The sequence below is a fragment of the Excalfactoria chinensis genome, chromosome 3 (genome assembly GCF_039878825.1).
Source record: "Excalfactoria chinensis isolate bCotChi1 chromosome 3, bCotChi1.hap2, whole genome shotgun sequence".
NCBI lineage: Eukaryota > Metazoa > Chordata > Aves > Galliformes > Phasianidae > Excalfactoria > Excalfactoria chinensis.
The window spans coordinates 75,691,804-75,716,373 of record NC_092827.1 but is presented as its reverse complement, the minus strand read 5'-3'; the positions used below and the strand labels follow the sequence as shown (position 1 = coordinate 75,716,373).

At 37.4% G+C, this 24,570-nt stretch overlaps 1 protein-coding gene across 9 annotated transcripts in view; it reads right to left on the bottom strand.

Annotated features, from left to right (window-relative positions):
• Positions 1-24,570, bottom strand: part of LTBP1 (latent transforming growth factor beta binding protein 1) — a 174,039-nt gene that overhangs the window by 50,197 nt on the left and 99,272 nt on the right. For 2 of the 9 annotated variants that reach the window (XM_072331460.1, XM_072331458.1), the window contains exons 10-18: positions 18,773-18,895; positions 17,296-17,463; positions 14,399-14,632; positions 12,607-12,629; positions 11,543-11,642; positions 10,840-10,938; positions 4,339-4,464; positions 3,087-3,212; positions 2,628-2,750 (exon numbers count right to left, since the gene is read on the bottom strand). In XM_072331460.1, coding sequence (XP_072187561.1) covers positions 2,628-2,750; positions 3,087-3,212; positions 4,339-4,464; positions 10,840-10,938; positions 11,543-11,642; positions 12,607-12,629; positions 14,399-14,632; positions 17,296-17,463; positions 18,773-18,895 — 1,122 coding nt within the window. The remainder of the gene's footprint in view (positions 1-2,627; positions 2,751-3,086; positions 3,213-4,338; positions 4,465-10,839; positions 10,939-11,542; positions 11,643-12,606; positions 12,630-14,398; positions 14,633-17,295; positions 17,464-18,772; positions 18,896-24,570) is intronic. The other 7 variants (XM_072331464.1, XM_072331461.1, XM_072331459.1 and 4 more) reach the window with 5 other exon arrangements.

Genomic DNA, 24,570 nt, shown 5'->3' with positions numbered 1-24,570 from the left:
TAATGGATAGATGCTCTAATTTAATTCATTCCAGCCTGCTCCACACCTTAGTATTACTTTATGATATGGTCTGATTATAATAATAACCAAATATATATAATATATATATATATATATAATAACCAAATACTTGCTTCACTCATTGCAAAGAACAAATGAAATTCACACAGCATAAGTTATCTCTAACTCAAGCTCCCTAAGCACCTGTCCCTCCCCTGCTCCAAGCCTTCCACCTGTTGCACCTCCTGCAATTAAGGACTACTACTCCCACCATGAATAGTGTAAGGGTGGCAATTTACTCCAAGTTCTTGGAAGAAGCTCACCAAGGGAAAATTGCCTCTGACACCTGTACCTTAGTTGGACAATGCTCCAAACTCTAGAGAATTTGACATTCCGACTCCAAACTAGGCATTGGTTGTATACAAATCACATTTTTTAATAGGATCATGACTGTCCAATGGAATACTTTCTAATAAAAACAGCTACAGGCCTCTTAAACCTCTAAGTTTCAGACCTGTAAATGCTTCTCAGTGAAACACCTGTGAGATTTTCATTAACAAGCTACCTTCCTCTGAAACCTGCTCTCAGAACTGCCTTCACCTTCAAAACACATCACATGAATAATGTATTTGGTACAGATCTTTTCCTGCCAAAATAAAGTCTACATGCTGCTAAGCTTTACGAAAACTACAACAAGATTTTTATAGAGTCATATAGGTTGGAGAAGACCTCTAAGATTGTCTAGTCCAACTGTCCACCCATCACCAATACTGCCCAGTTGAGGTGTGTTATATAAAAGGCCTGTCCCTATGAAGGTTTTTTATAGGAATACTTGTTTGCAGTGATGTTCCACTGTGCCTGTAACACTACGCCATGAACAATGAGCTTAGCAAGAAGAACATACACGCAGTCTGTATGTATTCCCAGCTGGGCCCACAACACTGTGTGCATATAGCCTGAAGACAGAATTAAGGTAAGGCAAGGAAGAGTAAATGAACTGCATGTATTAATGTGCAGCTTAGAGAGGACTTTTTGCTTTTGTTTTTGAAGTGAGGAGGAGGTAGAAAGGAGTTATTTGTGGAATCTGAAATTCGTTGTTAGGCTGACTATACTGTGTAGGTGTAATGACATGGCAAAATGATTCCCTGAATGTGTCATTTCCTTGGTTTGATGGATTCAGTGTAGGAGGGATTTTCCCCAAAGTAACCTTAAATAACTTTCAGCAGAAAACTTCATTTTGGAGATTACATATTATTACACTACCACACTACTTAAAATACAAGTTAATAAGAAATTTGATGCACCTCAATACTCTGATTTTTTAGTGTATTTTAGTCACAGAGATTCCCAACTGACAGAGAAGATTTGGAAAAATAGTTTTGAGAGCAGTTTGTGAAGCTTTATTAAATAGGAAAAGAGCCTGTCTGAATAGAAAAAGGAATGTCTTAGGAATGCTCAGAGCAGCAAATATGTCCCCAGCAACTTTATGTTGCTTATCTGCTAGGCAACCTAATACGTTAAAAATTTCATTGTCATAGGTAATTTAGAATAAAGAATGAACCAAAACTACACTAAAATGAAACAGCTGCCTGTGGCTTTCAGTTCATAGTTTGAACAGCTGAAAATGAAAAGAAAGGAAAAAAAGGTAACAACAAAAAATGCAAGTATGTCACAATGGAAAATAACGCGGAGTTCAGACGTCCTAGGATCTCATGCAACATGAAATATCTGCTAGAGATGTATTTCCAAACTGATTAAAAAAATAGTCATCTAATCATTTGTTACCCAATATTTTTGGAAACAAGAACTTTTATAGTTAGAGATTTCCATGGAAAGTGCTGCGAAAATAACTGTCCTGAGATGAAACAGTTTAAGCTGTTCCAGATTTTGTCCTTACTGGGGAAATTCCTTTGCAGCATCTTACATCTAGATAAGAGGAATTGAACTGCAGTTGCAGACATCAAATAACTGAAAGTTTCTTGCTTAACCTTGCTCCCTCTGAGAATTCTCCCTTTGCAGATCATGCCTCAGTGCTAAACCTCCCCTGAGCAGCAGGCAGTGATAATCTTTTCAAACAGCAGTAACATCTGGAATTTGCTGTGATATGAATAAATTGTAACTTAACTTAATTGCCCAGGACACATTGCAAGATAAAACAATCAATGCTCTTTTGAACATTCTGTCATTTTTAGCTGCTGTACAGGGGGGAATTAAATGACCTGAATGCAAACTAAATGTGAGAGAAACCCAGCACTAAATCTAACCTAAAGAAATAACCCGTGGAATTAAGCACAGTAGAATGAGAGATAGGAACTCCAAACACACCTAGATATAATGCTGCTGTGCCAAGACACATAAAAACAATCAACAAATGAACACTGAAATGAATTAAAAGAAATATCAGGTAGAAAAATAATAAACATGCAAAAATCTTTGTGGAGTTATTTTAATACTTCTACACAATAGCCTGCTTTCTTTAAAAATAAGTAGATGTAATGTTTGCTATTGAAATCAGTAACAGCAGTTGATAGGGAAAATAGCCAACATGAACAAATGCCTCCTCCTATTGCATTTGTTTGGCTTGGCAACCATTACTTGGTTACTACTGGTGAAGAGTCCAGACTTACCTTCGCATTCACCTCTCCTGTTCATCTGGTACCCACTGTCACAATATTCACATCTATACGAGCCAACAGTATTTACACAGAAACCCTCCCCACAAGTATGAGGTCGTGAACATTCATCAAAATCTGCGGAGATGAAGAAGAGACATCAAGAGAAACTCTGCTCCACCATGAAATAAACAAATGCTTGCGTCACCCCAAAACTCTGCTATAAACAAACATTAATAAGCAAGCTTAGATTTTCAAGCTGTTTTTTTTGTTTCCCCAAAAACAGATCAGTAGGAGAACCCACTCAAATACTCTCCACAATATCTGGTGAGAGACAGTTAAAAATACTTCCTGACACCAGCCCTGTACCGATGACACTGAGGGAAAAAGGTGAAAGGAGATTTCAGGGAGGTTTAGATAAGTTTCTTGATTCATTTTTGTATTTCTTTTTTTGTAAAGGAGAGCAGCAATTACCAACGCAGTCAGTTCCATCTTCACTGGCCATGAATCCAGCTTGGCAAATACATAGGAAACTTCCTTCAGTATTTTCACAGCGTCCAAGGGAACAGAGATGAGGTGTCTGATTACACTCATTAATATCTATAAAAGAAATAATGTAAGACTGTAGGAATAACATATTTAGTTGTGATTCAGTCGACTCTCATATGCAATGCTTTTGAAAAGACTGTCTTGTAATTATTTTAACTATTTGAAAAGATGCACCGAATGGCTTTGGTTGGAAAAAAATACTCTTATTGGCTTAGACTGTATGACTTCAGGCATTGGCCTGAAGAATGTGACACGATTGCTATTCAAATCACTGCACTGAGTGTGAGTGGAGCACAAGCTGCAAGCATAGAACATTAGTACAATTCAGATAAAATGGAAGGATTTTAAGTTGCTATTTGGCTACATGTGTGCATGAAAATTATTTTTTAAATATGACAGTTGCACATGATAGCATACATATATCACTGTGCAGACACTGGATTTCTGGTAGCATGGTAGACAATCTGGAAACATGATATAATAAAGTCTTCCTGATCCAAGTTAAAGAGAAAGCAGCATTCTACGAATTGAGGAAAGATACCGATTCAGCTGCTTCCAGACCTGAAATGGCTCATTCAGAACCAGCCTGGACTCCTTCTCGTTCTCATCAGAGCTTCCTGTTCCACAATTTAGTAGCTTTGAGGGGACAAAGGCCTCGCTTATAGATCCCCTAATGTGCTTCTGGGATGCCTACAGAATTCCTTCTCTTTTTCTGCAAGTGGTTGGAAAGGAAGGGCCAAACAAAAACGACCGGATTTAGTCCAGATGCAAAAGCTGGTTGTTCGTCAAATCATTCTGAGAAACAGACACTACTTTGGCTGTTCCTTCTCTGAACAGAAGCGTGTTTTTTTCCCAGCAGTTTGATGATTTTAGATACTTGATTCAAAACTGAGAAGAGATGGTCTGTCTAATCACTTTTTCTCTCATCTCACAAAGGAAAGTCTTTCATTCAACTTTAATTAAATTTACATTCAGTTCTCAGTGGTGAAAAGCTGTATCAGAGAGAAGCTGGCAAACTTCATTTGACATACAAGAACGAGTTTGTGTGTAGTTTGGAAGCATTTGGTAGAGGAAGCAGCTCCTGACTGCTCTGTATCATATCCCTCCTGATTGGACTCTACATTTCAAACATTTCATAACATGATTATTTCAGACTTTTGAAAACATGCATTCATACCAGAGCATTTGGTCTGCTGATCATTAAGTCTGTATCCCTCGTAGCAGATGCAGGTGTATCCCACAGGCAAATTAACGCAGTGTCCTGCTCCACAGATATCAGGATTAACTGTACACTCGTTGATTTCTAAGCAAACAAAACAAAACTTCAAATTAAACTCTCCCACAAAGTTATTTAAATGCACAATATTCTGCAATCCAAGAAAAGATTCGGCCTGAGAGCTACCGTAAATCACGCTTTTAAGTCCTGAGCTTCAGAAATAGATAATTTATCTGGTAGATAAAGAAACCATCCTGGCTTATCCTAGTGATGTATTTTCATGTCTTATCCAAGATCTATAACTGGAAACAAAAACACACGGCAAGAATACAAGAAAGAATATACAATTTAATCCTTATAAAAACGGTTAAGAAAATGCCCGTAGTGGGTTCCTGACATTTTAATTTTTCCTACAGAATATAGATCTGTTACCAGCTTGGATATCTTCGTAAAATAAGAATATTCAGTAACGGGCAGCACTGGATGCTCAACCCTTTGAGTCAATTCAGACTCTCTGAGCATACACATTACTATAAACAATACTAATTAATATATTGTAATGGTAACTTCTTATAAAAGAAGCTATAATCTATAAAAGAAGAACCATTCATTCAGAAACAAGTCACATTTAAATTTATCTAAATCTGAAAGCACAGAACTGAGATTTTAAGAATCACCTCAACTAACAAGATTTTATCTTGCAAATCTTACCTCATTTGCACTTTACTATCTCTTAAATTTATGAATAGCAGTTGGAATAAATAATCTGTATCTGAACAGATTATTAAATAATTATTACATTATGTAATGACCTACTTAATTTATTCCACAGCAATTTCTAGTTCCACTCATTTTCCTGAGGAAACAAACAACTCTGCCCACAGATTCAGGAAGGTTTAACTGGGGACAGAATTGTACCTCAAACAGCAGGGTGATTCAGACTCTATATACGTTACATACAGCCTGAAAATCCATGCTGGCCATGTCTGAATGAATAAAACCCATCCTTTAAAAGCTTTTAAATTTATCTATTTATTTGAATACAAAACCACGTGCAATTTCACTTTGTGAATGCAAACTGGAAAACCACAAGGTATGTCTGGCTCTTACTACCATATCAAAGTATTTACACGGACACTGCAATTACTTCAAAGCCTGTGTTAATTCTGACACTGGCCAATCTGACCTTGTAATGCCTTCATGTATACACTGTACACTGAGCTTTTTGCTTCCAAATTTATAGCAAATGAAATTTCCACAGCCTTTGACAGAACAATGACGTGACAAGTTTCTGCTATGTAAGAAATATTACTTGCACTTCTCTTGTTTTCAATTCCTGACACATGGATGCAGAAAAGACAACTTTAATACATCAGAAAGGAAGAACAAAACCATTAAAAGACAACTTCAAAATAGATCCCAGAGTAACTCTGCACCTGCTTTTTGTAAAACATGCCTATCTGCATCCCATGAAGTAAATACATCCCTCAAAGACCATTGCCATGTGTAAGCTGCAGTGAAGATATGTGAAGACTGTCTACAGAACTCACTTGTGGCCCAAAATCCTACAGGTGAGTGGTTTTTAAGTTAATGTTTAAAAATCATTTAAGAAAACACAAAGCCCTGTATTTTGCTGTATTATTACAGGAAGATAAATAGAGGATTCTATCTTATCAGTCCCATTTTTGGACTTAAAAACATTCCATCTTACTAAATTTCTAGTTAATAGCATCTTTCACTACTTTTCCTAATGTAGCATTCATGGTAAAAGTAAACCGTTCAAAGAACACTTATATATATAGCATATACTTAAAACACATTTTACTACCAGTGAGAAGATCTAATACCATTGAAATCATTCTGGAAAGGGCTAACCGTGAAAATTTCCTTAAGAAAGATTTAATCAGTGAATAACCTGGTTTCTTGATAAGGATATTGGAGCTGTACATATTAGCTATTAAGAACCCACAAAGGATTTTGATTTTGGAGAAAAAAAAGTAGAAATGAAAAAAGAAAAAATTATCAAGCAACCCATTTGATGAATCATTCTTTTTTCTTCCATTATTCATTATTTTCAAACGTGTAAATATTGTACATTGCAAAAATACATTGAAAATTCACATGCTAAGCAAAAGGGCAAACTGAAATATCAACATAGGACTCAAGTTCAAGCATGTTTTTAGAACACGAAAAACCATGAATTAAGAAATAGCTCACTGTAGTGTATACACAAAGAGAGGCAATGGAGCACAGAAGTGCAGAAACTGACACAGGGTAGTTCAGAGGAAATGTTAAGACTGAAGTCTTGGAGTAAAAAATACAAAGTTCACTTGAGGTGAAAATTTAAAACAGAAATATGTGAAAGGCACCAAGAGAAGCAGACAATCATGGGGTTAGTCACTTCTAATGTTTGCCAAGGAGAGTCAGAAAAGCAAGTCTTTGAAACTCATCCCAAACCTAACCTACTTACCTTACATGAAGGCTTATTCTCTGCAAACACAAGACATTCATTTCTTAGGAGACAAAATTAGGTGTGAAAACAGAGCCAGTTATTCACTGATAAGTCTTGAAAAAAGACTAAAGTGCTTGAAATTAACAGAATATGGTTTTCTCTCAAAGAACTAAGTACTAGGTTTTCTCCTTGGTAATCCCAGAGATAAAAGGTGCATTCATACATTGCACTGACCTCAAAGAACTAAAGCAGAAAATGCAGAAGGAACACTTCCTTTCACTCTGAAAATATGGCATATTTACTGAGATGGCAGGAGGTAAATTCTTCAACAAACTAGAAGGGTTACAGAGATTTGTCAGTTTCCCATAGATAATCAAGTTCCATGACTTGTACATACAGTAACAAGATTTGGCACGTACTGCTAGCCTTTGGGAAGACATTCAGAAGGATAAGTGGAAGCATTTCACAAGGCAATATAGGTAATGAGTAGGCAGATAGTCCAGATAATGTGTAAATGCAAATGCTGATGTAATGGTTGCGAAGAAAAATATTCATATATAATCACAGCATTTACTAGAGAATGCACAACATTCTGCAAGAAGGAAAATCCTAGAATTCCCCATAAGCCTTATTGGGTTAAACCAACCATCAAACAACTAGAATCAGTTATTCCTAATGCAAGTACTTAGGGCTCTCCAAAAGTAATGCCTCCTGTTTATTCCAGTGGAAACTACAACAGATACAAAGAGCACAGCAACAAAGTCTGATAGAGCACAGCTGCAGCTACAAAACACTCCTTTCCAAGGGTCACCACCATTAGCCATGCATTTTCACTAGCAGTGATGAAGAGCCTGCATGCTGCACGCAAAAATCCGAATCAGTGGAGGTGACCCACTGCTCACAACTGCTACGATGACACAGTTTCTAGGAACATGTTGCCCATGCAGTCCATCGTCCATCTTTCATTGGCCCAAGCAGATGGAATTCAGAATGTGCCAAACCCTGACTATGAGATGGGTGTGGTAGGACAGTCTAGTCAAGATTGGCAAGGTGCTCCACTGTTCTCAAGCTGGTATGAGGCCTGGCATTACCGTGCTGCAGAAGAAAGGTTGTCTTTTTCTCTGGTCTGACTCTACAAGTCTGAGTCTTCATCTTAAGTCAGTATCAAATGTAGTGGTCAGAATTATTTGTCCAGGTTCCAGGAAACCCAGAAGAATCACCCCTTTCCTAACCCAAAATACAGTGCACATCTCTGTACATGCTGAGGGCTGCCTCTGGAACTTTTTCTTCAATGGGGTATTCACATGTCACTACTCCACAGTCACGGTGGTGACACCATGTCTTGTCACTGGTAATGATGCAATTGAACCAGGAAACTGTCACCTACAGCCTTGGTTCAGTAGGTCTTGACGAATTTGAATATGGTGTTCTTTCTGTTTCTGTGTGAGCATTGATGTGATCCACTTGGTGCAAGCTTCACAAGATTCCAATGTTGCCACCATTGTTTCCAATGCATTGAAGCTGATGTTCAGCTCCACATACAATTCCCAGATCATAATCTGCCAAGTTGCAACAATGAGATGATCCAGATGCTATTTTGTGGTGTGACAAGTTGCACAAGGCCATCCAGATTGTAGCTCATCTTTCACATCTCCATCACCAGTGCTGAAATACACCACCCACTGCCTCAGGATGCTAACATCCACTGTTTGGTTTCCAGAAGTGTTCAGCAAGCATTGATGAATGTCAGTGAGGGCCATTTTTTCTACATGGAGGAATTCTATAACAAACCTTTGCTTTGCATGCACTTCCATGTCAGACTGCCCCTCTGCTGCAATCTGTCTCATGGCAACAAAATGGAACACTGACAGGAAGGTTCAGCCTCTACTGCCATACCACTAACATCCACCTCTGACATCATGGACCAACACAGTAAGACAGGAGGCATTACTTTCAGAGGAGCCCTCATATATTACAATGAGAGGAATGGTCAAAACTTCTAGTCTTCAGATAACTCACTGTGTGTTTAGATAATGATAAAATAGGAGTTTAAGAGACACAATGATAAAGTAGAAATACAAAGACTGCAAGGCATGTTGAACTAGATCAGCAAGCTCTTATCCAACTATATAGTTCAATCAACATATCTATGAAAATAGCTACCTACGTGCTAAAATTGGGCTGAATGCTAGAGTGTGAAGGAAAGTTCACAGATCTGGAGCAAAGAGATACTCAGATCAATTCCACAATATATCTGACCAAATGAAATTGAACAATTTTCCCACAGGTGCTTCAGAATTAACACTGTAAGAGGGACCAATATAGAAACATGAAATCACTTTTAACATATGGGACAAAAACAGCAACAGAGAAAATTATGCACAGAGTAAGAAATGGTTAGCCATGGGTATGGCAGTACAGATTTCCCTGTACACTTGCCCTTTCAAATTTAATGCCATTCAACTTAATGACATACAGCATTAAGTTGAGCATCAGAAGAAGAAGGAAGTTAAAATACACAGAGATTACTGAACTACATAACCATAACATAATTCTAGTACCTCTCATACTGGTAGGCACTCTCTGGTATAAGAAACGGTTGAGAAAAATCCTACAGTTATACATGTTGTAAGTGAACTGTGACAAAATCGGCTTCCATCCACACATGTAACACAAAAAAAATCTGGGAATTTCCACAGAAGGTCTTCTCTTAAACTTAAAAAAATGTAGATCTTTTTTTCCCCCCTGGCTAATCATCATTTCAATATGAAAACATAGTGAACTTCTGCAGGACAGCGTTTGCTGCACAGACAAGACCAAAGATCTGAAAAGAAGACTCACTCATACAACCTCCATGTATGGAAAAAAATGAGTATAGAGAGAAAGGAAAAGATGGAAGTTTGAAAGAACAGCCCATGGTTTGCTTGCTTCCATCTCAGTTCTTGCAAGATAACATTGGAAATAGTCCCCTTCAGTTTCAAAGAGAGAGGATATTTTGTAATCCACTTTAACTGTGAGATTTTCTCTCAGGTATCTAAAATGGTTTCTGATGCTTTCTAACAGCTGCCTTCTATGTCAAGGGACAAAATGGGGATAACAACATGGGTATTAGTTCACGTATAATCCTTAAAGATAGAGCAGTACGATCCTGCTCTATCACTGCCAAAAAAATCACTTCTACCACAGTTTTCCAGAAGGAATACAGCCTGTGGATGAAAACTCACCATCCATCATCACACCTGGAATCTGGCATAATCTGTCTTGCTGTTTCTGTCTTGACTTGGAATTTATTTAGTCCACAAACCTTGATTTAGTTTGCTCACAGTATAATATGATATTGCTCCTCAGCATTTCTTTCACTCACACCACTCAACACCTTTAGTGATATCTAATGCTAGTCATACTCTCTACCTGCAGAGGCCTCTTTGTGGTCTTGAAGAGGGAAAAAAAAAAGAAGAAAGCATACACTTCCTCAGTCTCACTTCCTTCCCTTTCATACATTCAACTTCTACCTCTGGACAATATAACAATAAACTTTACTGCTCCACTGTCTCCTCTGTTTGGTTGCTGCTGAGTACTCTTCTGACAGCAAAGCTTACATCAGGATGTTCCTCTTGTCACTTTTTCAACCCTTCACCTCCAACAGCCTGGTTAGTCTGTAGAGCTCAGACAGGACACACACCAGATTGAACCATACCTGTTCTGCTTGATGCTATTTACTTCACTGACTGTACAGTCTTACTTTTATTTTCTGAGCTGTGGTAGTGCCTAGAAACTCAGTTATAAATCACAATCCTGGGAGGGCCCATTCCAGGCTCTGGTGACAGCACCCTAATTTCTGTAGGGTTTTTTTGTACTTTTTCTTCCTACCTCTCCACAGAGTACTTCTTTCTGTTCTACAGCAATACTGTCTTGGCTATTCTGATTCTGAACTAATGTGGAACAAGTTACTGTGTTAGGAATTCAGTCATTTCTTAACTTATTTTAGTACGTAAAAGGAAACACAATACCTGTAACTTGCGTAGGTGCAATTACTTGACTTGCACTCGAAGTAGAGACTTCAGGAGCAACTTCAACAGGCAGAGGAGGAGATGTTTTCTCAATCACTACTGTGTGACATGGAATGGAAATCAATCATATATAAAAACAAACAAACCACCCCTAAATCCTCAGACCATCCACACATGATACTGAACTAGCCAGGTACTATGAGGCTTTTCACTGGTTTATTCAGCTTAGATCTGGAGTAGAAAAAATAGTATAATTGGGTAGCCATCATTCTACCACTTTAGCATTTCTGAAAAATACAACAACCTGAGGTGCTGAAGAAAGCAAGAACAGTAAAACTTCTGCATCTGAAGTTCTGCATACTTCTATAAGAAGGCACTTCAATAACGTTTCCTCTTGAGTGGGTTGTAAGGCTTTAACTCTGCCGACCTTCAAATTCTCACATACACACCCCAGGATATCACTTTTGTCCACAGCGTACCTTTGTTTTACATGACTTGTGTAGCATCCAAACAATGCCAACCTCTCAATTCATCCCAATACAGCTTCCATTGCTATTTTGTTGTCCTTTTTTTCCCCCACCCTTTCAACTCATGGAAAAATTGCTTAATAAGTTGCAGTGCGTTTTTCACTACTCTGTTACCACTGCCATTCTCCCCGTTCTTTGAAGAGTTGCAAGTAGTCTCTCACTAAAAGACAAATTACCTGGAAACCGTGGATGCAGGTTAATTGTTGAAATTCCAGGAGAAAGCTGAGGCTGTCCAGGCTCTAGGATTTGCTTTTCTTGATCAAGTGAAACTAATTCCTAAAAGAATAATTAGAAATTTACTTTCTGAAAACACCATCATAATTCAGTTATCATAAGAAATCATGAAGTCCTGGATTGAGAAACTGCTAATATTCTCCCATGAGAGGCTTTAGATAGCAGGTCATTAATCCTCACCAAAATAGACACGAAAGAACAAGGAATACTGTTTTTTAAACTATGGTATACAATCCAACATTGGTTTTATTTAATGAAGCCGTTTCACAGAGATTCTAATCCTATCTTTGGCTTTGTCACTCCATAGTTCTCCTATCTTCTAGTCTTTAGATGCTTAAAAATAGTATTTAATTGCAACTCCATCACACAAAAGTATATACAGTCACATCTGTAAATCTTTGACAGCTGTGAAAGGTTCTCTCTTAGCTATTGCTCTGAACATCATGTTTTCATGTTGGATGCTTGTAAGCCTTTAGGAAAAAGGTATGAAGCACAGCTGCAGTTATTCACAACAGATCCTGTGATCTTTGGCAGAGATGACCTAAAACTTCCAGAATGAAGGACATAAAACAGATAAGCACCTGTTCTCCACTGAATATATTCTGATTCTAAAAAAAAAACAAACCAAAACTATGCAACTGAAGTAGGTACTAATGAGTCTCTCAGGCAGGCATCACAAACAGCCCTCACAGCTTCCTGCTGTTTGCCCCCAGCTCATTTTCTGTAGCTGTCATTATCAGTGTTTCTTTTTTGTACAGCTTACAGTTTTCAAGATCCTCCTTAAAATATAGACTCCATGACTGGACAGAACAAGACCGCACCAGCCCCTTTACCAACACTAAAGGGAGGCTAAAGTCATTTATTTCCTATACTTTCCTGTCTGCCTTTTTGTCCACAGAGAGCTGCTTGTTCCTTGCAAAGCCTAAATCCTCCTCAGAGTTACTGCACCACAGATCGTACACACGGCCTGCATTCTAATTCCTAGACATATTACATAATGTTTTACCTGATCAGGGGCTGCAGTTGCCACTAAAACCAGAAAGAAAAAAAAGAAAATTAATCAATCTTTGCATAACACTAACTTACACATTCGATTTCAAACTGCTATCACATTTGAAGATGGTTGTCACCATTACAGAAAGCTTTCAGACTCTTTCCTTATTCCAAATTGTGAAAACCTGAAGTAGTGTTCCCCAAAACAAACGCAAAAGCTGACCTGAAGCCATGAAAGATTCTGGGCATCAACCAGTGCTTGTAATTATTTACTTAATATTCAGCCTTCTTACAGGTTTCTATTTTCTTTTTCCCCCTCAAAACAATTCAAGGAACCCATTTGATATTTACTCACTGACTAAACTCTTAAAATTCCTTAAGGAATATCAACACCTGTAATTATTTAAAGGTTAAATTAATATCATTATCATAGTGACACATAAATAATCAGTAACATTTTTTTTTACAAATTTATTGTTAAAGGAAAATGTTTTAAAAGTAGGTTTTTTTAATGCAAGTGGAAGTATTTTTGTCTTGTTTTTCACATAAAAATTACTTGAAAATCTGTATGCCTCTATAAGACCTTTTAGGAATTTTTTCTTGTTGAAAATGAACATTTTTCACAGAAGAAAAAAATAAAACCTATCTCTCCTTGCACTTCAAAAATTCAAAACCTGAACTCAAAATGGAATATGAAATTCAAGCATTTACGTGTCATTGCTGACTTATGACAAGCATTTGTGAAAGCGGTTTTGGGCTTTTACTTCTTAAATTATTTTTAAAACTAACACTTCTCTTTTTGTCAGATTCTGCGTTTCAAGATTTACCAGAACGTGGCAATTCTTCTCATCACTAAATCGATCTGTCAGGAAACCATATACCACTTTTAAACAGAGAAAGACCCAAAGGCACATCTGAGATTATACAGTCCTGCAGACTACAAGTAAATTCAGATGATTTATTTTCTCACCAGATTCAGTTAAGCTCCATTTTTTTTCCCCCCCAAAAGCAAAACCAGGAGCATTGATACTAACAGGAAAGTAACTCCTCTTGGATAGAACTCTGCAAAACCAACTGAATTAAACTCTTTCTAGTAATGGCCAGACATACAGATAAGTAGCTCCTGCTTGGAAATAACTTATTATGCACTCTGTAGCAGAAGGTTTTTCAAATTTGTTGGCTACGTGTTTGCAGCAGCGCTGCCTTCTGTATTTCTTTGTTTCTGTCTTTGTTTCAAGCTCAGGGCAATTGCAGCTGCTAGAAGTTCTTAGCAGAGCTTGTAGAAAACCACAAAGAGTCTGCAAGAAATATAAGTAACGGAATCAGCTAACCATTAAACAGTCTAAAGTAGTCGGAATGAGAGAGTGCACAGCTGAGGGAGATGATACATGACCACAGGCTGGTAAGGCATGCCCACATAAGGTGGTGCTATCCCACAGAAGACACTGACTGACAAGCCCTTCACCCTGCCACCCAAATACTAGTGAATCAGAGCCTGAGTTGAGTCCTTTGTTACATTTTAGAGATGATAAGCATCTTTATACATCATACATTTGCTATTTCTTATCATAAACACTAATCAGACCAAAGCAACGTCTCTCTCTCCATAGCATTCTCAGCACATGCTGGGAGCTATACGTAACTCCAGAAATCAATCACGTAACACAAATCACCTATTATACGGAACGATCTGCCTTGGGAAGTGAATTCTTTATCCTGTGTCGTACACAACTACTGTGCAAAGAAACACACCACTGAAGACGCATGCACAGAAAAATAGTAAGACTGAATTTTCCCACTCTCACCTTCTTGCACAGCCATGTCAGGCTCACTTTTCTGTGAGAAGGTCAGTGCCTCCACCGGCTCTTCCTTTGCTGGGAGAGGTGGAGGAGAAGTACCTTTAGCAACAGGTTGAGTAATCGGGGTCTTGCCAATGACAGGTGGCTGTACTCTAACTGCAGGGTGATGATATAGCTTGTTTCTGTGAGGGCCAGAAACCGTATAACCCATTCCACCAGGGCAGATTTCCTTAAAAGCAGCTAGATTTGGGATGGGAAAATATTCCTTTTAGGAGTCTAAAAGTGCAATATGTTGACATAGTGGAAAACATAATGAAAACCACTAATAAATTTAATCTGCTACCGTATACACATTTTTATTTCAAAAAAGTATTTAAAGAGAAACTATGCATTGCATACTAATATGACTGAACGCTCTCCCAAAAGCATGTTCTGGATGTTTATTCCTAGGTTTCCACTACAGTTTAACATCTTCCCTCAGTTATGTTTAATCTACCACTATGATCTAACAGGACCATTTTTTAAATTAAGCCTCTTCAAACAGTACATTCCTGAGTGCAAATTTAAATACGCAAACTGTCATTATCATAAGGAATTAAAATTACTACTTCTGTCACTCCTTTTTTGCAGAAACTGAGGAGAAAAAGTCTCACCATCCCTGTACTAAAGGAACAGAAGAGAATCAATCCGAAACAATATCCCATGTGATGCCCATTAGAGTTCTCACACCAGCCCTGATGCAAATTCTACTGAACCAAATGAGTCCTCCCAGGGATATCACTGGGCTGGAGAAAAACAAGATGAGGTTCACAAAAAAAAAAAAAAAAAAAAAAAAAGGCAAAACCAAATCACAACTGGAAAAGAGTGGCAACAATCTCATTTAGAAGGCTGTCATATTGAAAGGTAATAAAAATTAGGCAGCAGCACTTGCTCTGATCTGTGCAGCTTGTCCACATGAGCATCAGGTTTTGCAGTCCTAGTGGAAGGCTTTGTTCCCATTAAAGTAACAGTTATACTCCTGTCACAGACAGAGGGCCCTTCAGGAGTCCTTTTAAAGGGTGCTATAGGTAAAGCCCATGTCAGGATGAAACACCACAGATGTAGTTTTCCAAGTGCCCGATGTGATTTCTTACAGTTTCTTAAGAGATGCATGGAGCGGGACATTGGTAGCTTCACAAATATTGCTTTGAAAATGCACCGGAGTTAAAAAAGAAATTAGTGTTTAAAATAAAAGCAAAATACTTGCTATGGATACTTCACTAATGAAGTATTTGAATTATATATTATTAAGTTAGAGATTTTTGACTACAAATGCTATCCTTCTTGCAGTGGATACAGAAGGTGCATTAGTAATACAGAAAGATGAAGGGTGAAACTGATTAAATTAAGTGGATTCAATACAATGAAGTACTTTTTGTTGGGTAAGTGTTTATATCAAATTTTGACAGAAGAACACCCAATTGAGAGTTAGAGCTCTGGTCAAAGAAGGAAGACAGACAATCTGAAACTCATTCCTACAGATGCAGATGTAGGAAATCTTCATTTGGGTCACATTTTCTCAACTGCAGAATGGAAAGGTGAACTTGATTCTTACGTAGCTCATAAAAGTGCTCTCAACACCAGCGTATACAAATCTGGCCATTCTCAGTCTCTCAGAGCTGGTCTACCTCATACAAGCATTTTAAAAGATATCAGAGAGAAAGAGATGATGACTTTCAAATGCAGTGACTCTTACAGTAACATGGGATGCTGCAGTAAATACATTACCCCATTCTGGAACACCCCACTTTCACACATTTTTCACTGAAAACTCTGAAAGATCATTATGAATTTAACCTGTTATAGAAAGGAACATGTTTTTAAATAATGAAAATTGCCATGAAATGGGAAAAGTGTTTCCCACATAGCTCATCAGAACTTTCTACTCACAGACTGTCTCCCAAGTCTTTTCATTAAGAACAGTCATTAAAATATCAATTGCAAACAATATTATTAAATGATGGATTTTTATGACAAGAAAGCAGTCACTTTTGTAAAGCAAGACACATTCTCTGCTCCAGAATATATGGAGTTAGGCATGAAGTCTCATGCAATATTCTTATGAAGCATCTACAGTAACATTGCTAGTCACCTGATGAATTCATTTTGCTGCATTTAAAGGTTATAAGAAATACTATCTATCTGAAATGAAACTGGAACTCAAAATCACATTCATCAAACCAGTAACCTAATAATGGGAAACAATGGTTTTAAATATAAATTGAAATACTCAAAAATTGTGGTTACTTCTATTTCATATGCCCAGCTTAAGGAAGTAAGGAACCCATTACTTTCATCGCACCTCTGTTAGCTGTGCATTTCCCAAAACCATTAGTTACTTTTCAAAATCTGAATTCTTATACAGTATTCCAGAGAAATACATGACTTGTATTATAACAGTGACATCTTCAGCAGCAGATTTGGTATGAAGAGTAAATTACACTGCAAATCTCAGGTGTTGAAATACTGATCAGAATGGACATTTATATGAGTCATAATAAGTGATGTTCAATGAAGCTTTTAAAGATATCAATTTGACCATAGACTTTGACAAAACCTTAGATCAATTTTTACCAGACTCCAACTTTAGTCATTTAAGTTTTAGGCAAAGGCAGAGAACAGAACTCTGAAGCAGTGGCCAGCATTTGCAGCTATCAAACACTGTCATCCTTTAACCTGTGCCTTTAAGAAGCAGTACATAAGTATTCTACCACCACACTGAAACTATAACTGTAGAACAGTCCTAATTTACTGGCAGAAACTTATGGCTTATTTTTAAATCAATTATTTGATTACTATTATTATTATTATTTTTTAAAGGCATGTGTAACAAAGTTGTTGCAATTTTAATGAGTAGTTCTTACCTGTTCCTGGAAGGGGGCACTTCTCACAGTTCGGGCCCCAGGCTTTTCCAACACTGCAACAGCAAAGCTGCTTGCTGAGCTGCACAGAAAGAGGATGCATGCATTGCTTTCCTGCACTAACAAACCGGTAGCAGGGTCCTTTCTCCTCAGCAACCATAGGACTATCAGCTGCAATGGAAGTGGAAGAGAAGATGGTACTGTTCACTGTTGCCAACGTATGTCCAATCTACATGGCTGCCAAATCTGTTGCTTTTTTTTTATGCTTGCTTTTTGTTAGTTTTGTTTTTTTTTGTGCTCCATAATTCTATGACTTGTACATGTGTAAAAACAGTATTTTACATTGTCCCTGTCTTGTTTTTCAGCTCCCAATGTTGTAATGTTGGTGGCACTACCATCCAGCCTGATCTCATAGCATGCATTTTGCGTTTAGTCTTCAAGCCTAGAATGTTAACCAGGGGCTCTGTGCAGCATTCCATTGGACACACTGTACATATATAATTTTGCACTGCGTACTAAAACACTAGTTAAAATCTGCTGTTGTATCAGGCTTTGCCAGGGCAACACAGGAATGTAATTTACACTTTAAAGAAATCAAAAGTTCTAAAAATTGTTCAAATGTACTTTTCACTACCACAGAAAAACCCACATCAGATTATTGAGATTTTACTTTATAATGTCTATTCCTTTTGAAATTTTGGAGTAAAATAAAAAGGAAAAGAATATATCTAATATAACCCACATTCTTCTACCTTGAGGTTTAGATTTGAAGAAATTTTGTTTTATTGACTGCTTATTAGCACTGAAATGAGCAATACCAATCATTCAACTTCCCTAACTCTTCGTACTTAAACCGTTTGAACCATTGCAATCCGTTTGCTTCAACCTGATTTTACTATACTTCACAAATCTAAGGCAACAATGTCTATAGCTCAGACTTGGAAAAATATACTGTTTTGCTCACATCAACCAACACCTTCTGTAGCAGTCTTCCATCCCTAAAAGCTGCAGTTTTTTTTACAACATGGGGATTTCAAAACTCTCAAAGAAGAAAAGTGAGGTGTGGTGAGGAAGACATCATAAAGCCATAATGGAAACTACCTAGGCTAAAGCTGCAGAGGTGGAAGAGGGGAGTGTAGGATACAGAACTGACTTAGGCTGAGGAAATAGCAGAAAAGGGGAAAAAATGTGAAAAAGAATTACAAAGTGGTGAGAAAGACTCAAAAGTGTATGAGGCTGAAAGCCTTTTGAAGGCTTTGAGAAAGGAAAAACAGGACAAGAATCTGGGTGGCTGCTGGTGGAGTCCAAGAATTCCAGGAAAGAGACAAAAAAGAAGTGTGAGTGCTCAGAATGGCTAAATAAGCAAACATGAAAAAAGGACAAGTACAGCTTGGAGCAGTAGGCATTGCTTATATAACCTGTCATAATTAATTGCAATTAAGCATCTAATTTCAATACTTAGATCTGCACTACTACTCACCTATGCATCTTGAAAGGGTAGCGTCTGGCACAAATCCCATTTTGCAGGTACATCTGTAGCTGCCCATGGTATTCAAACACTCACCATTAGGGCACACTCCCTGTAACTGACATTCATTGATATCTGTGAAAAAATTGAAAATAATCAGATACTGAAACAGGACTGCATCCATAGAAACATAAGTTTGCAATAATTAACAATTGCTGAGACTTGCTGGATCAAGTTTGATGTTATCAGGCTCGTTGCAACACCGTTGCTTTCAGGTATCACTGAATTATTCACCAATGTCTCATGCATTCAGGCTTTTATCATGCCTGGTATTGGATCTATAATTTACTTACTCTTAGAATAGGACCTATTCTGACAATCATCTAGATAGCAGCTGTAACCAAGTCAGGCAAACTAGGATTTTATTCCAGGAGACAGTAACAATGTAGGTTTGCACCAAAAATGAAAATCTCAGAAAGAAGGAAAAGAAGGGACAGAAGGAAAGCAAAGTTAAGCACAAACTCATAATTTATCTGTCCTGGCTCGTCTTTGAGAAGAAAAGCAGAAGCTTTTTATACAGCACTGCTATATAGACAAAATTTGAGCACAAGTCTGATATTTCAGCCTGCTTCTTGGAAATCAGGTATTACTGACCATTAAAGTACATAGTAAAGTATATATCATATATTACCTTTCCTCTTAGTTTTCATAAAGTCTTCACAGGTTTGATGATATTGTATGTTGCTGCTGGATTCAACATGATCAATGGTGATAAGAAATTGAATTTGTAAAATGTAACAGATGTGCTGGAGTTAGCTTTTGGAAACCTACAGAAAGCATCTTGAATATCTCTCACATTACCGCCTTCATCCTACTTCACAGGACTGACTGTCTGTCTCTCCATGCATTACCATATGACTTAAATTCACAGCACAACTGAATAGAAGTAGCACATTCAGTGCTGATCTTATCCCTCAGCCCTTCCACTACTGTACCCAATCTAATCTTGACACTGACTTCACCTCTATGCACTGAGCCACATGTGACAAAGATTGATAATTTATATTCTATAACTTTGGATGAAATACGATGGAAACAAGATGAATTACAAAAGACCAGCTCTGCCTCAAAGGAATTTTTTAGTGAAATTCCCAGACTGTTTGACTTTCTGACCTCAGAGGGGAGCAGACTACTGAAAAAGGAGAATGGCAAAAGAAAAAGAGCAGAAAAAAAACTCCTGAAATACTCTTAAGACCTTTAACTACAGCAGTCTATGTTTTGACACATCCAGTCTTTGAGCAGGAAGGTATCCCATATAAGCAAAGCGGTGTTTGAATTTCACTTTACAGAAGATGTAGTAAACTGGACTTGTTCTAATGCACTTGAAAATTTTTAGACAGCTTCTTCAGATGCTTAGTCTAATTAGGTTCATTATTATAACAGGGCTGAAAGAATCCACAGAGTGCCAACTGATTCCAAAAGGAAATACCATCACTGTTTCAATATCGTATTTTCTGTGACTACTAGGGGCATGAGTTAAACAAAACAATCCACAAACTAAGTGCGTTCTTGAAACATCCCTAAATAGAAACATATTGACGCTGCTGCAAAGTTCTTAGGAAGAATGCATGTATTGTGCTCTCTGTTTTCAACATATCAGGCTAAACAAGGAAAAAATAGATATTATTATGAAATACTTAGAAGCTAATATAATGCAAATACTGAAACTCTCAGAATCCACTGTTGAATTTTCTACATACTGTGGAAACCTAGTGGAGTTTTAGATCATAGAATGGCTTGGGTTGGAAGGGACCTTAAAGGCCATCCACAGTTCCAGCCCCCTGCTGTGGGCAGCATTCCCACCCACCAGCTCAGCTGCCCAGGGTTCTCATCCAACCTGACCTTGAATGTCTCCATGAATGGGGCATCCACAGTTTCTTTGGGCAGCAGTGCCAGTGCCTCATCACCCTCAGATTAGTCCTCAAAATGCTTTTAAAACAAACAAAAGAAACCAAACAAAAATAACAGCCCAGAACTTTATTCCATGTTGCTGTTGAGAAAAGCAGGCAGCAGAATGCATCAAATGCATTCAGCAGTACTCTGAGAAAATCACATTTTACTGTTTTGCCTACTAATAATGAAGGTTCAGTACCACGATTCACTAAAGTGCCTAAATTGCAAAGAGGTAGCAATCTCCTTGTCATTCATAAACACACAGTCATCTTCCTTTCCAAATGATTCAGTTGTTCTAGAAAAAAACTCACTGATGCTGCCATTACTGTATCAAAAATCCTTTCTAGAGGAAATGTTCTTGTATGTCTAGCATTTTAAAACATTGTCTTGGACTGTTTGTAGTACAGAGAGCCCACTCAAATATATTCTGTTATTGGTATTTAATGTGAGCGCTGCCACGTGCTCAGCTTAAAGCGTAGGTAAATAGCAATGAATATTCCTTTCACAGCTTTCCACATTTCCTGGTATGGACATTCCTCTTGCTAAATTTGTCTACCTTTTTATGTTGTCTTTGATGTATTCTCATGTCTCAGTGGAACTTAATTATAATTAATTTAATTAATTATATTAATTATAGTCTTTCCCAAGCCATGTTTTCTGAATGAGTTCATAGATTCACTGAGATGATGCACTATGTTGAATTACACATGTCTATCTAGGGATTAAACAGAAAAGAGCCAGAATTTGATTACAAATCTCAATTTCTCCTTCTCAAAAAGAAACCCAATCAAAAACAAAAAACAATCCCAAAAACATGAGAATAGTTTTTAAGAACTTCATGTGGAAAAGCCCCTTTCTGATAGACTTATCTATTTCATTTCAGACTGTTGCAAAATGTCACCAACCCAAAACGTTTCTTACTACCTGCCAGCCTGTCCAGCTGTGCAAACTGCACTGGAACCAACTTGCTCAGGCAGCTAGAAAAAAAATCTGGTTAAGATTAAAAGACTTTCTTTCTTTTTTTTAAATCCATCTCTTTATATATATATAAATATATATATATATATATGTTTGTGGATTTAAAAAAAATACATTTAAAACCTCTATTACAATAAGAATTCATTTGCCCCATTGTAAAAACTAAAGAAGTTATTTTAAAGTCTGAATGATCCTTTGCTATAGAGCACAGAATGAAGGCACATTTGTGAAGTGATTTGATCAAACACTCATCTATGAAGCAGAAATATTTTAAGGAGCTCCACAGCGCTACTATAAACCACACATAGATAAATAGAAGTTACTAATGATCAACTAAATATTCGTGTTCAGGTCTCAAGGAAAACAGTGACAAAGTTCTACTGGTAAAAATTCTTGGTTAGTGAAAAAGAAAAAAGGTTATGCAAGGAGCTTTTTCACGCAGCACCTGGCATGGCTCTACCACAATCTGTCACAGTAGGTGCTGTTATACATAATTAAGGATCTGATAAAGTGTTGATTTTGTTGGAGTCGCTGCTTAGCAAAACGAACAATTGGCAAAACTCTATTGGCATCAATGATGCAATGTCATTTTGCACTGGCAGTCCTACCCTTTGCTGTTATTTAGTTTTATGCATGCCAAACAAATGGGACAGGTCCTTAACACTCATCACTCCTAGATTAGGTGGTTCCTCTCAGTGAATGTTTGACAAGAAATGAAGGTTTTACTTTTATTATAGTGGCAGCGGAAGCCAAGTGCCATCCCAAAGTCTTTGTTGGTGACTCTACTCTCACATATCCATTCTAATGTACAAAACTTGACAATGATGCTGTAGTAACATACAGATTAGCACATAGTCCCAGCTCCTACTCCCTCCTCCAAGCAAACATCTTGATATTCAGTGTGGCCAGCTACCACACTCTTTAGGAGAGGCAGAACAGTCTTTAAGCAATCCAGATGTTGCAAGTAAATCACCTGAAATGCTGTTGACCTATGTCACAATCTTCCACACTAACAGCTTAAAACTCTCTCAACAACAATTAGTGTTTGACACCTTTTTTTCACAGTTGCTTTGTAGATCTACTAACTGACAGGTGAACCTGCTCTTAGAAAACACAAAGCCTTAATGAATCACTGCCACTGGATTTCCAGGGGCAAAAAAGGTAACAGCCACTTCTTAACTGAATGTTTGCCTGTTCACATGACAAGTGTTAGTTTCATGCTTAGAAACAAAACAAAAAAACACAAAGTCTATCAGAAGCAAAGGAGGAAGATGGGAACAGTTTGAAGTGTTCTTCACTTACACAAGCATATGCTAACTTTGACTTAGTTATAAACAATGGTAATAGTCATACAACATTTTTCTGAGTCTGAAAATAGTTTTATCTTCAACAACTTTTACATCTATTAGTAACTAGAGGATGGAAATGAATAGACAAGTAAAATATCAAATGGAAAATCTTCTTGGATTTAAAATAATGAAATACCATTGTTTTTTGGTTTTTTTTTTTGTTTGTTTTTTTTTTTTTCTTGTTGATTACTAAAAAGATTCAAGGGGAATTCAATCTTAAAGGAGCCACATTAAAAATACCCTCAAACACAACAGTGTTCTGAAAGCACATCACCAGAATCCTATTCCACAAATAGTTAATGGATATAGATGAAGAACAGACCTGTTTACAGCCATAATCCATTGTGTTCAAGAAGCGTCTGGATAGGGAGCTAAGAGATAAGGTTTAGGGGTTTTCTGTAGGTATGGTAAAGGGAGGACAGTTGGACTAGATCTTATAGGTCCTTTCCAACCTTGTGATTCTATGATTCTATGATAATCACTCATACACATTTGGAATTACATGTTGTGCACATCACAACAGTAAATTAAATTTCACTAGTCTAAGTGCATGCATCAGAACACATGTTCATTTCTTCCAATAACTGTGATTTAGGGAAGGACTGAATAATACAGGAGAAAGCAAAGAAAAAAAGTAACCTTTACTTGTTTACTTTTCTCCAAAAAGTTCTTCCTTGCTTACAGATAAAAAAAAGTCCTGTGGTTTTTCCAACACCTCAGTCCATATTCTGAAGGTCAAGCTCTATTTCTCAAATATGTAATTTGAAGATTTATTTATTCAACTCAAACTCACTGCACATGGGAGAATACTGACAATTGAGAAGAAAATACATGAAATGATACTCTAAAAGGAGGCTAGAAAAGTGACCAAATTCTGTTCAGAGGTATTTAAAATTAAAACAAACAAACAACAACAACAAAAAAACAACAGACATGATAAAACAGGAAGTCTCCCTCCTGCTACTGTATAGATATTGTGTACAGAAGGGCACAGCGCAGTAGAATCTCCCTCTCTCTCTCTCCTGTATGCCAGTGGATGGAAAAAATCTGTGCTGGAAGGGAGGAAATATTGCAGGAGGTATTACCTTCTCATTTTCTGCTTGCATTCCTAATTGCTACAATTGCCTCTAAAGTAGGTCAAAACACTCTTGGGGCTGCAACAGCTGTTCTTTGACACTACTTCAGCTCTTTACTGGAAATCTACATGCAAAATTCTCCTATCTTTCCTTGTGCAATGGCATGCCTAACTCAGTTGCATTCAGGAAGTGAATCATTTCAGGTTCATTCCAGGATTAATGACATCATGATGTAGCCTGAGTATCCCTTCTCCAAGGATAACAAACCATACCAAGTGTAAACACCAAGTCCTAAGAAAAAAAATCCCGTGCCTACTTATACCCAGAGACTTGTCACTTACTGCTGAAACAATATTCTTTGCTTGGCTCCTGGAGAGCATGCTGAGTATGGTGCAACATAAAGCTCCAGTAGCCCCCTTTATAATTTGCCCACTTTTTATTGAAATACTTGACT